At 36.6% G+C, this 18001-nt stretch overlaps 1 protein-coding gene and 1 pseudogene across 1 annotated transcript; both read right to left on the bottom strand.

The window, feature by feature from the left end:
- Positions 1 to 8383: 8383 nt before the first annotated feature.
- On the bottom strand, positions 8384 to 16756 carry LOC149139034 (uncharacterized; annotated as a pseudogene).
- Positions 16181 to 17756, bottom strand: LOC149139033 (uncharacterized). The gene is made up of 2 exons (XM_089448409.1): positions 17107 to 17756; positions 16181 to 16784 (listed from the first exon to the last, which is right to left on the bottom strand). Exon 1 carries the CDS (start codon positions 17551 to 17553, stop codon positions 17137 to 17139), a length of 417 nt encoding a protein of 138 aa, XP_089304535.1. The 5' UTR covers positions 17554 to 17756; the 3' UTR covers positions 16181 to 16784; positions 17107 to 17136.
- Between the last annotated feature and the right edge of the window lie 245 nt (positions 17757 to 18001).

The raw sequence follows: 18001 nt of genomic DNA, 5'->3' as shown, positions 1-18001 counted from the left end.
AATGAGTTGAATTGAATGGGAAAATCCATGCAAACCAAATACGAAAAAGAATTGAAAGAGCAAAACCAAATACTGCCTAAAATGTTAGACATCTCAACTCAGGAGCAGAAAGTTCAAATTCAAACCATGAGGAAAACAATATTTGACTTGCAGAATGAAAACAAAGTACGATAAGATCATTTGCTAGTATTCAAAAAGTAAAATGGCTTGTTTGACATACGTTCAGTGAACTTGAAGAAGAGAATATTCGGCTGCAAAATAGAATGAAAATTTATAGAGCAGTTTTGCCAAAGTGGGAACAAGCTAAAGCATGTGTTCTGATGACTTAAGAGGTTGTGCTTGAAAATGATATGGTTTCAACTAAGGAAAATTCTGTGTTCTGAAGTCAAAATGTCACTTTTATAGTGACAATGTGGGGCAACTTACACCGTACATTGCTGGACGCTAAACCAATGCAACATAAGACTTTTAGTGAGCATGTTTGTGAAATTGAGCAGCGTACTCTCCATACAAAGGAGGAGCCATGGTCATAAAAAAAGACGGATTTGATAAAGAAGTTTAAAATAATTCTATTCTCTGCATGCATTCAGTGCTCCTTGGGTGACTTCATCTAGATTCTTTTCTCCTTTTTTCAGTAAAAACCTATATGTTTGCAAATTCAATTCCTAGATCTTCCTATCTTTGTTTTTCTTCTTGAAATATCTTATGAATTCCTCTCACAAATTAAGATAAGATATCAACCAAATATATACTTTTATCAAACGTTTTTATGTGTCCTCACCTGCCACCTAGGTAGAAGTCTTCTATCATTTTGACTATCCTCGAAGAAGTTGTTCTTCCAAAAGTTGTTCCTTGTGATGCTTGCAAATCCGAGACTAGTTTTGAATTCTGATATGATGGGTTAGGTCCTTCGGCTAAAGATTTTATCTTTACTGCATTAACTGAGATCAATTCCTTAAAATAGGCTTTCTCTTATGCTGTGAACTTCAAGCCTATCTTTTTTTCAATTGATCTCGACCTTGTACCACTTTAGTTTTTAGATTCCTGAGTCCTGAAACACAGCTCATGTGTAAGTGGGTAAACTAAACAAAATAGTAAAAATAAATATTTACTTTTACACAGTGGAAAATTTTATCATAACTTAGTTGTCAAACCAGTAGTGAGGACACTCATCACACACTCATCACTGGCTGCCATAGCCTGACTCATCACCATTATTCAAGGAAAACCACACCAAGTGGAATTACCCTGGTGGTGGGTGGTCCATAAAGAGCTTTTACTTTTGCACCATTAAATTAATGTGTTTCCTTACTTAAGAAGAAGACTAGCTTTTAGCCAAAGAAAAACAATTTTAGAATATACTTCAGACCAGAAATAAACATTTACTATTTTATCAAAAACTAACAAAGAGTAAAAATATTTTCTTTTACTTCAACTCACCTAAACATTAATCATCAATGGAAAACTAAACCCTTGAAAGAAATTCCAAGAACACAATCTAAAGTGTCAAGACTATCTTTTGGAGATATTAATCCCAACCACCGCGACCCTGACAACAGCCATACTTGTCAGAAGTATTTTGGCAGGTTGCGTCTATGTTTGAAGATGGAAGGACTGAAGCCAGAAGTACCGCACAAACCATTTCAAAACACAACAAAGAATTTAATGCATTTAATGTATTTTGGTAAATAGATATGGGCAAACATCCATTCTGCGACTATCACCCACACTCGACAAACACCTGCGTGATTTGATCACACTCAACAACAACAATGTATTAATTATTTTCTTTGTCATGCAGTAATGTAAAAAAAGTTGTATGTTGAGATAAAGAAACATGTAAAGTCATTTTTTGCAAGTAAGAGAGCAAGAGAGAAAGAGAGCGTGAGTCTCTAAGGAGAAAATGGTGGAATAGAGCGTGAGTATCTAAGGAGAAAATGGTGGAACAAATTTTGGTGGTCGCATGAAAAACAATAGTTAATGTGTTTTAGTGTGTGTTATTCCGTGTAGGTGTAAATCACTGTAAAACCTTTGTTTTACTTGGTGAATAAGCAACAATCTCATGTGAAGGTATTTTCATGATTTAGAATTCAATCGTAAGTTATTATTGTGTTGCTCCAAAATTACTCTGTTCTACTTTGTTTTTTTTGTCGTGAGTGAATACTGTGTTTTTAAGTCTCTGTATAGCTGGGCGAAATCATCTTCGTGAAAGTCACCTCTGTGTAAATTTTTTCAACATGATATTGGAGCGGGTTAAACTCTATTAGTGTAAAAACAAGTGTTTTTACCAACAGTTAAAATTGTTTTGAGGGAAGAATTTTTGGAGCATATTTACTAGTAGGTAGAAAGTTTTTTTTTCACTCAAAAATGGAAACATCAAGCACAAGCTTGAATAATCCTCATTTCAATAGCAAAAATTATGATTATTGGGTCATTACAATGAATACTCTGTTTTCTTCTCAAGACATTTGGGATTTGGTGGAGAATGGTTTTCAAGAACTAGCCGATGCAACAACATACAATGCCTTATCTCAAGAAGAAAGAGAGTTAAGAGACAATAGGAAAAAGGATGCAAAATCCCTCTTCTAAATTTTTCAAGCAGTTCATGAAAGTGTTTTCCCAAGGGTTGCAGCATCAACGAAGTCTAAGAAAGCATGGGACACCGTCCAGACAACCTACCAAGGCATGGCAAAAGTCAAGACAGCAAAGCTACAAATCTTGAGAAGAGACTTTGAAACACTTTGTATGAAAGAGTTTGAGAATGTAGACTCGTTTTTTACACATGTAAGTGGGATGGTTACTCAAATCAAGTCTCATGATGAGACACTTGAGGAAAGAAGAATAGTTGAGAAAGTTTTGAGAAGTTTTCCAGCAAGGTTTGATGCCATTGTTGTGGCCATAGAAGAGACAAAGGATCTCTCACAGTTCCCAGTGGATTAGCTTAATGCATCAGTGATTTCTCATGAACATAGACTAAATATAGCAACAAGCTCCTAATTGGAGCATGCCTTCAAGACACAAGTATCATTTGGTCAAGGTCGAGGCAGAGGAAGATCATTTGCTAGAGGAAGAGGAAGAAACCCACACAGAGGTGGAAGAAGCAGCCTTTCAAGCTCAAGTGGAAGAGGCAGCAATCAAAATCCAAGTCAAGGCCCAAGCCAAAATCAAGCACAAGGTCAAAGGTATGATAAATCTCAAGTTCAATGTCATTACTGTAAGAAGTATGGTCATTTTGCAAATGAATGTAGAAGGAAGCAATATGACATTAGTAACAAAGCAAGTGTAAATTTCACAAAAGAAAATTAGAACCATGATAGCATGTTTTTAGCTTGTAATGTAGCACAAGAGAAACAAAGTGATATATGGTATCTAGATTCAGGGTGTAGTAACCACATGTCAGGAAACATAGAAATGTTTTCCAATCTAGATGAAAGTGTGAAATCTGAAGTGACATTAGGGACTGATAGCAAAGTCTTTGTCATGGGAAAAGGTAGAGTTAATATCCTAACAAAGAAGGGGGAGAAGAAGTGCATCTCAAATGTTTACTTTGTCCTTGGTCTGAAGCATAACCTCATAAGCATTGGATAGCTCATGCAAAAGGGCTACAATGTCTTCTTCAAAAATGATGAGTGCACAATTATGGATAGACCTCCAAGCAAACAACTGATTGCAAAGGTTCATATGACAAACAATAGCATGTTTCCCTGAAAATTAAAATCAGATTTGAAAGAAGGGGGTGCACAAACACAACTATAAATGAACTCACAAGAAGATGGAAGAAAAGATGCAGATGTCACACAAGTAAACTTTCAAGCAGAGGTCAAAGTTGAAAATTGGTTATGGCATTTGAGATTTGGTCATTTCAACTTTGGAGGTTTAAATTTGCTACATAGGAAAGGCATGGTGAAGGGACTACCACTCATAGAAAAAGCAGACAGCTTATGTGAAGGATGTATCTTGGGAAAGAAACATAGAAAGACATTTCCAGTAGGAAAGTCAATAAAGGCAAAGGCAACCTTGGAGATTGTTCACTCAGATTTATGTGGACCAATGCAGACACCATCAATTGGTGGTAGACACTATTTATTGACCTTCATAGATGACTACACAAGGAAGACATGGGTCTTTCTCCTAAAACAGAAAAGTGAAGTGTTTCAACGCTTTCTCCAATTCAAAGCTCTTGTTGAGAAGCAAAGTGGACACTACATCAAAGTCCTCAGGACTGAAAGAGGTGAGAATACATCTCAAATTATTTCCTTCGTTTTTGTAGGGAGCATGAAATTCACAAGCAATTTACAACAAGGTATACACCTCAACAAAATGGTGTGGCAGAAAGTAAGAATAGGACCATTATCGAAATGGAAAGGAGTATGATGAAGGCAAAGCATTTTCCAAATGATTATTGGGCTGAAGCTGTTTCTTGTGCAGCATATATATTGAATAGATGCCCAACAAAAAACATCCAGAACATAGTTCCTGAAGAGGCATGGAGTGGAAGAAAGCATAGTGTCACTCATATGAGAGTTTTTGGATGTGTGGCGTATGCACATGTCCGAGATGAGTTGAGGAAGAAGTTGGGCAGTAAGGGGGAGAAACAATGATGAATCCAAGGCCTACAAACTCTACAATCCATTAACCAAGAAGGTCATAATCAGCAGAGATGTGCAGTTCATAGAAGAGGAAGCATGGGATGGAAGTTTAGAAAAGACAGTCAATGTTAAAGCATGCATACCACATGAGGACAAAGAGGAATTAACAACAGCAAGTAATTCCTCAATAGTGACTCCCTCTACTCCTATTCAAGCGCAAAAAAGCAACCATCAAGCAACACCATCAACAAATAATAGGACAATTTCGCACAGCCAAGCAAGTGTTTCTCCAAGCACACCGCAAAACGCAACACCAAGTGACATGTCAAGCCCATCTTCAGCAAGCACAAGAAGACCAAACTTCATAAATTTAAATGAAATTAATGAGCAAGTTGAAGTTGATAGTAGTGCTAGTATGAATTCCTTATTTGCCTTGTTTTGTCATGTAGATGACCCAATCCATTTTGAGGACGCAGTCAAAGAAGAAAAATGGGTTGCGGAAATGGAGGAAGAAATAGAAGCAATAGAAAGGAATGACACATGGGAGTTAGTGACCTTCCGAAAGGAAAACATGTCATTGGAGTGAAGTGGGTGTATAAGATCAAAAGCAACATTGAGGGAAAGATTGAAAGGCACAAAGAAAGGCTAGTTGTCAAAGGATACAAGCAACAACATGGAAGAGATTATGCGGAGACGTTTGTGCCAGTCGCGAGGATGGAGATAGTGTGCGCAATTGTGGCGATTTTCACGCAACATAAATGGAGAGTGTATCAAATGGACATAAAATCAATGTTCATGAATGGAGTGATAAAAGAGGAAGTGTACGTTGTGCAACCACCTGGTTATGAGGTAGAATGCCAAGAAGACAAAGTGTATCGGTTAAGGAAAGCTCTATATGGGTTGAAGCAAGCACTGCGTGCTTGGTACAATAGGATAGATGCTTACTTGTTGGACAATGGTTTCGACAAATGTGACGGTGAGCCTACTCTCTACATCAAAGAGAGCGAAGGTAAGATTCTCACTGTAGTGTTATATGTAGATGATTTGATTTTTACAAGCAATGATGATTTCCTCATCGCTGATTTCTAACAATTCATGAAGAGTGAATTTGAAATGACTGACTTGGGATTGTTAAGATATTTTTTGGGCATAGAAGTGAAGCAAACAGAAAATGACATTTTTATCTCTCAAGAAAAGTATGTGGCAGACATTTTGGAGAGGTTTAAAATGCAAAACAACAAGTCTGGACCAACTCCAACTGTCATGGGGTTGAAGTTGAGCAAAGAAGATTGCAACAGCAATGTAAATTTGACATTATATAAAAGCATGATAGGCAGCTTGATGTATTTGACCGCCACTAGGCTGGATATAATGTATGCAGTAAGTTTGGTGTCAAGGTTCATGGAGACACCCAAGGAGATACATTGGCAAGCAGCGAAAAGGATTCGAATGTATGTTAATGGGACAAAATAGTATGGGGTTTTGTACACAGCAATAAGTGATTTCAGGCTGGTTGGATACACTAACAATGATTGGGCAGGAAGTGTCGATGATAAAAAGAGCATGTCAGGATATGTTTTTCATTTGGGTTCTAGAGCCATTTCATGGGCCTCCAAGAAGCAGCCAATAGTGTCATTGTCAATAGTAGAAGCTGAATATGTCGCAACAACAGTAGCAGCATGTCAAGTAGTTTGGATGAGAAGGATGTTGAGGGATCTTCGTCATGACCAAGAGGGAACGACAACTATTTTCTGTGAAAACACCTCAGCAATTGCATTGTCAAAGAATTTCGTATTTCAGAAAAGGACCAAGCATATTGATGCTAAATATCATTTTATCAAAGAGTTGATTAACAATGATGAAATTGTGTTGCAGCACTGCAGGTCACAGGAACAATATGTTGATATCTTCACAAAGCCATTGGCATGTGAAAGTTTTGTTTAGCTCAGAAACTGTTTGGGAATTGTCAATGGTGGTAATTGTGATTGAGGGGGAGTGTTGGAGATATTAATCCCAACCACTGCATTAAGCACCCTGATAGCAACCATACTTTTCAGAAGTATTTTTGCAGGTTGTGTCTCTGTTTGAAGATGGAAGGACTGAAGCTAGAACAAAAGTACCACGCAAACCATTCCGAAACGCAACAAATAATTTAAGGCATTTAATGTATTTTGGTAAATAGTTATGGGCAAGCATTCGTTCCGCGACTATCGCCCACACTCCATAAAATCCTGTGTGATTGTGATCACACTCAACAACAACAATGTATTAATTATTTTCTCTGTCCTGCATTAATGTAAAAAAAATTGTTTGTTGGGATAGAGAAGCATGTAAAAGTCATTTTTGCAAGTAAGAGAGTAAGAGCGAAAGAGAGCGTGAGTCTCTGAGGAGGAAATGGTGGAGCATATTTTGGTGGGCCCGTGAAAAACAATAGTTACTTACTGTGTTTTATTGTGTGTTATTCCGCATAGGTGTAAATCACTGTAAAACCTTTGTTTTACTTGGTGAATGAGCTGCAGTCTCATGTGAATGTATTTTCATGATTTAGAATTCAATCCTAAGTTATTATTGTGTTGCTCCAAACTTACTCTATTCTACTTTATTTATTTATTTATTTATTATTTATTTATTTTCTTTCTTTCTTTATTTTTTTATTTTATTTTTTTCCATGAGTGAATACTGTGTTTTTAAGTATCTGTATAGCCAAAAAACTGAACACTAAACATTGATAAATTATAGTTAAAAACTGCAATAGATCATCAAAATCCTGAAATCAAACCTTAGGTAGTTGAGGGTGCTGGATTGCAGTAACAATCCTCAAGTTTGAATCATGAAACCCTCATTCCTTCTTTAGGATTCAAATTAGTACCAAATATAGCGCAAATTGCGAGGAAATACAACAGTAAAAGCACAGGAATATCGTATCAATACTCCTGACAGTGATCTAGATGATCTCTGGTGGAAAACTAGCAGATCGATGGGCATATTTACATTGTAATAAAAGCTTACAAAGGATCGTACAATTACATAATCCCTGGATGCCATCTTTGAATCCTTGCTCTGGAATCGCCTTCAGAAAATGCAAAATCTAGCTAGCCGAGAGCACGGACAAACCCTTCACCAACACTGAACCCAGGAGAAGCCTCAAGCTCTAAGCAGGGGAGGTGGCTACTCTGCACAAGCTCTCATCTGTACAAGAAACCCAATAAGCAGACAAAGAAATTGTTGCATTCACCCTTGCCACGTGATCTACACGGTTTATGCAAACTGATTCGAAGACGAAAATTCTTGAGGCTACGCCCATCACCATAAAAGAAGTTGATTTCTGCAAACTAGTTTTGAGTCTCGACATGAAAATTCATGAAGTTACTTAAATTCTAAGAAATTCAAAAGCATTGCTTCAAGATTTGAGATGTTGTGCCTTTATTGATAATTTATGTATTTAACAAGTTTTATTTTAGATTGTTTTCTGTTTCGTCAAGGGTTTTTTTGGCAGGAAGACTGTACAGAAGAATGGAAAAGCCATAACATTATTTGGTAAAACAACCATATTATCTAGTAAAGATATAACAAAATCATCATGCGCATGATTTGCATAGGTTTTTAGGGATGGGGTCTAAGACGCGCACATGTCAGTTTGCTTTCGCAGGTAAAGGATAGGCCATTTAGTTTACTCTCATAGAAAATTCGTACTTTAAAGAATTTTATAAGAAAGAAATTCAAGTTCCTTTTTTCGGCATTTAGATTTCTAGCCCCACACATACACAAAGCTCTCAGAACTGTAATTCGTTACATCAAAAATTTGAAGAACCGCTGAGGCTTTCTTCTGATCATCGTTGGAAGAGGAAGAAGAAGAATCCAAAAAGATATCACTTCAAATCTCTGCATAAAATTGGTTCAACAATTCCCTGTAAATGGGACACGTGATATTTTGGTAACAATACAGTAATTCTTCCACATCCATAAGATCGTTCACATTGTTTTCCTCCGCAACCATCTCTATGACATAATTTCGAAACTGCTTACACATACCCTCGACCTCCGCAATGGACCTCGATCTCATGACCTTAAGTGGCACCTCACCTTCGCTTTCCGGCCTCTCGAATTCCATGGGAGAGATCGCTTGCTTCAGAGATGATGCAGACCTAAGCGAAGCATTATTGTCAATTGTGCCATGTTGCTCATGAATTTTAGTGCCGTGAACGAGAGCTTCCATATTCGAGCAGTAGGGTTTCTTGATTTGAAACTGAATCGAAGAATTGGGCAGTAGACCAGTGGACTGGCATCAAAGATATGTGCAATCTTGAGGCTTAAGCCTTATCGACTGCTTTTTTAGCAACTTCAACTTCCCTCTGGTTAATTCTATGAGATCAGAGGTTTAGGCTGAAGTCGTTTTATGTGTAGTAATCTCCCTAATTCTTTGGGTGTGTTGTAGGACTTTCTTGACACAAGAACAATATTTTTAAAATATATGATAACATCTAATTTTTATTTTTTAAAGGGAAAAAATTGATTATTAATCATTATTTGAAAATGTGGGTTAATTTTTTTTATTATTAGATCTCAGAGTTTTGTGATTCATATTGTAGATCAATATCTTTCGAATTAATCACATTATTAAGATTTGATCGACATTTTTAATCACCTAATGTCCACATTAGTTGGTTCGAAACATCGACCAAATTCTAATGATGTGATTAATCCTATTATTTTAATTTATTATTATTAATTAAAAAATATTTTATAAATTTTAAATTATGTATAAAAAAAATTAAATAAAGTTTATGTTAAGTTTTATTAAAAGAAATTATATTAAATTTTGTTAAAAAATTGAAAATTTGACTAAATAATTTTTATCACATCATAATCTTACGATCTTATTTTTTTACTTCAAATGTATTTTTAATTATACATTTTTATTAAACTCTATTTAATGAATTTAACCCAACAATGTGCTGTGTCAAAGAAGTACAACAGCATTCTCACGTTGTGCCAGGGCGGGCCTCGAATTTGCCGGAAAATATTTTTAATTTTTACTAAACTCTATTTAATGAATTTAACCCAACAATGTGTTGTGTCAAAGAAGTACAATGGCATTCTCATGTTGTGCCGGGCCGGGCCTCGAATTTGACGGAAAATATTTTTAATTTTTAGATATTGAGAAAAATGATGATTGCCCGATTATGTATGATACTGAGAAAAATGATGATTTCTTTATGGAAGTCTCTAAAGAAGAACTTTTGGGCGTTCTCAAGTCATTTAAGGGAGACAAAAGCCCTGGTCCTGATGGATGGACGATCGAACTTTTCACACATTTTTTTGATACCCTCAAAGGAGACCTTCTGACATGATTGAGGAATCCAGGACCTCGGGCTTCATCCATCACAATATCACTTCCACATATATCGCCCTCATTCCTAAAAACAACACTACAAAGGGCTTCACTGACTTCAGGCCTATTTCTTTGTGCAACGTCATCTACAAAATCATATCAAAGACTATTGCTGGCCGTATGCACAGAACACTCTCTCGCTACATCACCCCTAAACAGCATGGTTTTCTCCCAGACAAACTCATCCATGATGCTGTGGCAAATGCACAGGAAGGAATGCACTCGATTCACACTAGACATCTTGATGCTGCTATACTACAGATTGATCTTCGAAAAGCATATGACTTCCTGGACTGGGGTTTTCTCTGACTCGTCCTTATCAATATTGGATTACAACCTAGATGTGTTAACTGGATTATGGCTTGTGTGGATAATGTCAACTATGCTGTCATTATTAATGGGTATCCAACAAGGTTCTTCCGGGCTAGTAGGGGTCTCCGACAAGGATGTTCACTATCCCCTCTTTTATTCATTCTTGTTATGGATTGTCTAAGTTTGCATATTAAAAAAGCGGTCCTGGAGGATCAATTTCAGCCACTGAAGATGGGAAATAACATCAACATTTCACATAACCTCTTTGTTGATGACATTCTCATTATGGGTATGCTCTGTCGTTTTTCTTGGTTATGTCTCTTTCACATTTTCAGTAGATTTGCTAATGCATCTGGTTTTCACATGAATGTTAATAAATTTGTTCTATATCATGGACAATCTGACTTGGAGATTGTTGCATATATCAAAGATTTATTTGGTATTGAGGCTAATGGTTTTAAATATCTTGGTTATTGTATCAAACCCTCTTACTATAGAATCGTTGATTGGCAATGGCTTGCTGATCGATTTTTAAAAAAGATCTTTGGGTGGTAGTTTAGATGCTTGTCTTTAGGGGGGCGGGTTATCCTCACTCAAGATGTTCTGTCGCAAATGGGGGTCTATTGGGCTCATTTCTTCCATATCCCTACATCCATCATTAACAATCTAAATCACCTCATGGCAAACTTCATCTGGGGGGAAGTCAAAATGGGAAAGAATACCACTTGACCAAATTATCAAAAATCACTTTCCCTTAGGGTATGGGTGGATGGGGAATCGTGGACCTTCGTTGTTTCAGCGGAGCACTGCTAATAAAATCCCTCTGGAGGGGCTTATTTGGAGCTAGCACATGGAGCAAGATCATTCAACATAAGTATCTTAAGGATAAATATTTTAGCTTTTGGTATAGGAATGACACCATTGGCATCAAACAAGGATCGACTATCTGGCTCAGCTTCCTGAAAGTTGAAAAGATATTTATCCACCATCTTGCATGGAAGTTTCAATCGGGTAACCGTATTCTCATCGGCATTGACCCAATCTTGGGTGCTGGAATGGATTTCACCATCTCTGAGAGAATTATCCAACATCTAAATGGATGAGGCATTTTCTTCTGGGGTCAAGTCATAAATGGTTGGCAAGGACCGCTCCCTATATGGAAAAAAGCCCAGGAATTGGGGTTTTCTGGCCAAAAGGAACGAGAGTGGAATTAGACTATATCTACAATGAAGCATCTCGGTATTTGTTGCACATGATCACATGATAGAATCATATGGCTGGGAAAGATGGCAACTGATAACATCATAGTTGTTGACACTTACTCTACTCTATCTAACATGGTCGCCAGACAGGGGGAGCACCAAATTTTATATGCCTTTTGGAAAACTAAAGCTCCAATTAAAGTTATACTCTTCACATGGCTTGTCTATCATAATAGAAATCTTGTATGGGAGAATCTGCAGAAAAGGAATTGGCATGGCCCTGGGATATGCACTATTTGCAAAAATGATGTTGAGGATAACGACCACATCTTTCTGCACTACCAATATACTATTCAGGTATGGAAAAAGATAGCTTCCCTCATTGGCTTCCCGTACATTCACCATTGGGACTCATTAAAATGGTGGAGTGCACAAAAATCTGCCTGGAGAGCCATTCCCCTTTTCCTCTTCTGGGCCATCTAGAATTGGAGAAACAGAAGCATATTCTAGAACTCTATGGAAGATTTCTTTTTGGTTATTGAAAGAATCACCACTAATCTTTCAATATATTCTGCACAATCCCCATGCACTAATATCAGTCCACAAAAGCATATAAATACACAATTCATGTACCCTATGGGGTTTTTTGATGGGGTTGCCCAAAGGAACTCCTGTGCATGTGGCTTTTGGATAGCTATGACTGCTGATTTGTCATATAGGGTCTACTGGAATAGTGGTCGAAGTAGAAGCATTAGCTCTCTAGGGGCTCCTGTGGTTCAACAGTTTCCTTGGAAACCCCATTTTTCATATTTATGGAGATTCGAAGATTATTATTGATCAGGTCATGGGGAGGGCCTCCATCAATAACCCCATGCTACAAGGATGGTTGGAAAGGATTGAAATTCTATGGCAACTCCATGGCTACTCCACAATCCAACATATTGGAAGGAATCTGAACAAGAAGCGGACAAATTATCCAAGCAAAGCTTACTGGGGACGATTGGCAAATGGTACTTGGAGATCACTTGGGAACAATACATTTTTTATATGGGTGACTTCCCATTTCTGGGTTAAATCACTGGTTTCCTGTTCACACTCTTTTTTGTAATTTTGTTATATATGTCTATAATCTAGTTTTTCTATTGCACATTGAGGGAATGTGGCATATAGACAGGATTGTGTATGTTTTGATAATACAGTTTCTTTCAAGTGTATAAGATATGTTGAATATTATGTCTCTCAGCTGCATTGATCATCTTTCCTAGGCTTTTGGTGGTAATTAGATCACACCTCATCCTCCTTATCATGTGATTTGGGAAGATTATATGCATTTTGTTGAATGATGACTGTATGTAAGTGTCATATAGTTTATCCATCAATATATCATCATACTTTTTTCTTACTAGGAAAAAATGAAGGTTACAAGATATTCACAAGTCAAAAGCATAAATTTAAAATACTTCAATTTTTATTAAGGTTTTATTTTAGTTAATTAGTTTTAATTTTTAAGAGTTATTATTAATAAATTATATATTTTTTGTTTTTTTTGTGGAGTATTATTTTAAAAATAATAAAAAACATTTCAGTTATGCATTCAAAAATGTTTTAGATAATAAAAAATATTACAATTTATCTAAAAATTATGTAATTAGCTAAATTTTATTTCACACAATTCCCATCAAAAACTTTAAAATAATTAAACATGTTATTAATTAAATAAAAATAATAGTCAAATCAAATTAATAATTAAATAATTTAAAATTAAAATAATTTTTTTAATAACTAATTCTCATTTTTATATTTTAATAAAAATATCATGCATAATTTAAGAAAAAATTTCTAGATGATTTCTCCCGAGAATCTTTACTTAAAAATTATCATTAAAAAAAAATACAAACAAGAAAAACACCACACAACGATTAAAATTCCATTCAACTGGCCAGGAAGAGATCTCAAACTCCAACCCTAGCCAACCGATTATTTTGATCACAAGCCATGCTTTAATTATGGCGATAAAGTGCTACTAATTTGACTTTATTTGCTCTTTCCTATAATCTGATCCTTGACATTTGTGTTCAGAGCAAGTGGCTTTATAACTGTAGATGCCTGTGCTTGTCGTGCCTAACAAGATTTCTTCCATGAAAATAAATACTGAACATCTGTCGTGCGTAGACCCCAGCAAAAGGGCAGGTAGTGGGCACCATGAAGCTGGAGCATCGTGCACGCTACTCCAATCCTAAATGTTGAAACTCCCCCTAAATGATACCTAAATGATAATCGTATTCACAAGGGTCTGGAATTTGTTTCTGTTAAAAATAAATGTTTGGGTTCGCGTATCACAAGCTCAATGGGAAAATCCATCCAAACTAAATATGAATAAGTTGAAAGAACAAAACCAAATACGGCCTAAAAAGTTCGATGCCTCAACTGATGACCAGAAAGTTCACATTCAAACCATGAAAAAAATCAATCTTTGGCTTGCAGAATGGGAACAAAGCATTGTAAGATCATTTGCTGGAAATCAAAAAGTAGAACGGCGTGTTTGAAATAGGTTCATCGAACTTGAAGAAGAGAGTAGTCGGTTGCAAAATAGAATGAAAAGTGATAGAGCAGTTCTGCCAAAGGGAGAACAAGAAGCACATGTTCTGATGACTTAAAGGCGCTTGAAAACAATATGGTTCAGCTAAGTAGCATTCCTTGCTCTGAAGTCAGAATGTCACTTTTATAGTGACAATGTAGGGCAACTTGGCAATGAGAAAAACAATCTTTGGCTTGCAGAATGAGAACAAAGCACGGTAAGAGCATTTGCTGGTATTCAAAAAGTAAAACGGCTTGTTTGAAACAGGTTCAGCGAACTTGAAGAAGAGAATAGTCGGTTGCAAAATAGAATGAAAATTTATAGAGCAGTTTTGCCAAAGTGGGAACAAGCTGAAGCACGTGTTCTGATGACTTAAGAGGTTGCGCTTGAAAACGATATGGTTTCATTCTTTGTTCTGAAGTCAAAATGTCACTTTTATAGTGACAATGTAGGGAAATTTGACACCGTACAGAAATGGACACTAAATCAATGCAGCATGAAAGTTTTAGTGGGCATGTTCGTGAACTTGAACAGCTTACTCTCCAAAGGAGCCATGGTCATAAAAAAAACCCGATTTGATAAAGAAGTTTGAAATAATTCTATTATCTGCATGCATTCAGTGCTCCTTGGGTGACGTCATCTGGAATTTTTTTTGGGTTCCTTTTTCAGTAATTTCAATAAAAACTCACATGTTTGCAGGCTTAATTGCTAGATCTTCCTATCTTTGTTTGGCTTCTTGAAATCTCTTTTGAAGTCCTCTCACGAATTAAGAGAAGATCCCTGAAATCAACCAAATATATCCTTTAATCAAACGTTTTTATGTGTCTTTACCTGCCACCTAGGTAGAAGTCTCGGATCATTTTCACTATCCTCGGATAAGTAGTTGTTCCAAAAGCTGTTCCTTGTGATGCTTGCAAATCAGAGGCTAGTTTTGAATTCTGATATGAGAGCTAGTTTGGAATTCTGATATGATGAGTTAGCTACTTCCGCTAAAGCTATATTTCAGCTAAAGCTTTCATGTTTACTGCATTCCTTAGATTAGGCTTTCTCTTCTACTGTGAACTTCAAGCTTATCTTTTTCTTCAATCGACTTTGTATCACTTTACTTTCTAGATCCCTGAGTCCTGAAACACCGCTCATGTGTAAGTAGGTAGATTTAAACAAAATAATAAAAATAAATATTTGCTTTTACATAGTGGGAAAACTTATTATAACTTAGTTGTCAAACTAGGAACAAGGACACTCTTCACACACTCATCACTAGCTGCTATCAGCCTGACTCATCACCATTATTCAAGGAAAACCAAGACACCTGGAATACCCTGGTGGTGGGTGGTCCATAAAGAGCTTAAGTCTTGCACCATTAAAGTAAAGTGTTTCCTTACTTAGGAAGAAACTAGCTCTTAGCCAAAAAGAAACAATTTTAAAGCATACTCCAAACAAAAAATAAACATTTACTATTTTATTAAAGACTTAAAAAAAAAAAATATTTTCTTTCACTTCAACTCACCCAAACTTTAATCATCACTAGAAAACTAAAGCCTTAAACTTTAATCCTCAATGGAAAACTAAACCCTTGAAAGATATTCCAAGAACACAATCTAAAGTGCCAGGACTATCTAGGAATACCCATGCCAATGTATCATCGGTATTCCTGCATAAGAACTTGCAATTGCAGAGATGTTTCCTCTAAATGCTGTCTCTTCCTGAGAGGGTTTTAACATAGAGTCCTTGGGATTGGTTACCCTGACCTTCACTTCCCTAATGTATAGGGCTAACGGGACAACCTTAAATCCGGTGAGTGGATCTTTCACTTCAGAGAAGGTTTAACTCTCGCCTCTGGATTGTTTCCCTAGGCCTTGACTTCAGTAATGTACAGAGGGCCAACAGGAGAACCTTCAATCCGCTGAGCATATAATTGAGGATGTGGGTGTTGGCGACGAATCATAAAAGATAAAAATTACCAAGAACAAAGGGATGTACTTTAGGAAGATCAATTGCAAGCTAGTGTCAGTGGAGTGAAAATGAAAATTATGGTAAAGCAGAGCCATTGATATAGGATGCTTCCAATCCAATCATAGCCAGAAAACTGAACACTAAAAATTGATAAATTATAGTTAGAAACTGCAATGGATCACCAAATTCCTTAAATCAAACCTCAGGTAGCTGAGGGTCCTAGATTGCAGTGACACTCTTCAAGTTTGGTTCATGAAACCCTCATTCCTTCTTTAGGATTCAAATTAGCACCAAATATAGCGCGAATTGCGAGGAAAGACAACGGTAAAAGCACAGGAATACCGTATGGATCCTCCTGACAGTGATCTGGATGATCTCTGGTGGAAAACCAGCAGATCGATGGGCAGATTTACATCGTAATAAAAGCTTACGGAGGACCGTACAACTACATAATCCGTGGATCCCAGCTTTGAATCCTTGCTGCCGGAATCGCCTTCAGCAAACGCAAAATCTAGCCAGCCGAGAGCACGGACAAACCCTTCACCAACAGTGAACCCGGGAGAAGCCTCAAGCTCTAAGCTGGGGAGGTGGCTACTGTGCACAAGCTCTCATGTGTACAAGAAACCCAATAAGCAGACGAAGAAACAGCTGCGTTCACCCTTGCCACGTGATCTACACGATTTATGCAAACCGATTCGGAGACGAAAATTCTTGAGGCTACGACCATCACCATAAAAGAAGTCGATCTCTGCAGACTGGTTTCGACATGAAAATTCAAGAAGTTACTGAAATTCTAAGAAATTCAAAAGTATTGCTTCAAGATTTGAGATGCTGTGCTTTTATTGATAATTTATGTATTTAACAAGTTTTATTTTAGATTGTTTTCTGTTTCGTCAAGGGTTTTTTCGCAGGAAGACAGTACAGAAGAATGGAAAAGCCATAATATTTTTTGGTAAAATAACCATACTATCCAGTAAAGATATAACAAAATCATCATGCGCATTATTTGTATAGATTTTTAGGGAAAGAAATTCGAGTTCCTTTTTCTGGCATTTAGATTTCTAGCCCCACACGTACACAAAGCTCTCAGAACTGCAATTCTTTAGATCAAAAATTTGAAGAACCACTGAGGCTTTCTTCATCGTCGGAAGAGGAAGAAGCAGAATCCAAGAAGATATCACTACAAATCTCTGCATAAAATTGGCTCAGCAAATCCCTGTAAACGGGACACGTGATATTTTGGTAACAATACAGCAATTCTTCCACATCCATAAGATCGTTCACATTCTTGTCCTCCGCAACCATCTCTATGACATAGTTTCGAAACTGCTTGCACGCATCCTCGACCTCCGCAATGGACCTCGATCTTGCGACCTTAAGCGGCGCCTCACCTTCGATTTCCGGCCTCTCGAATTTCATGGCAGAGATCGCTTGCTTCAGAGACGATGCGGACCTAAAAGAAGTATTATTGTCAATTGCGCAATGTTGCTCACGAATTTTATGGCCGTGCACAAGAGCTTCCATATCCGAGCAGTAGGGTTTCTTGACTTGAAACTGAACCTGAGAATTCGGCACTAGACCAGTGGACTGGCATCAAAGATATGTGCAATCTTGAGGTTTAAGCCTTCTCGACTGCTCTTATAGCAACTTCAACTTCCCTCTGGTTAATTCTATGAGATCAGAGGTTTAGGCTGAAGCCGTTTTACGTGTAGTAATCTCCCTGATTCTTTGGGTTTGTTGTAGGACTTTCTTGACACAAGAACGATATTTTTAAAATATATGATAACATCTAATTTTTGTTATTTAAAATAAAAAAATTGATTACTTTAGTATTATTTGAAAATGTGGGTTAATTTTTTTATTATTAAAAATATTATTTTAATTTATTATTATTAATTAAAAAATATTTTATAAATTTTAAATTATGTGTAAATTTTTTTTTATTAAAATGTATTTTTAATTATACTTTTTT

Source organism: Pinus tabuliformis, chromosome X, assembly GCF_031772625.1.
Source record: "Pinus tabuliformis cultivar Carrire ecotype Pingquan chromosome X, CPIR1, whole genome shotgun sequence".
Classification (NCBI taxonomy): domain Eukaryota; kingdom Viridiplantae; phylum Streptophyta; class Pinopsida; order Pinales; family Pinaceae; genus Pinus; species Pinus tabuliformis.
This window is presented reverse-complemented; position numbering and strand designations above follow the sequence as displayed.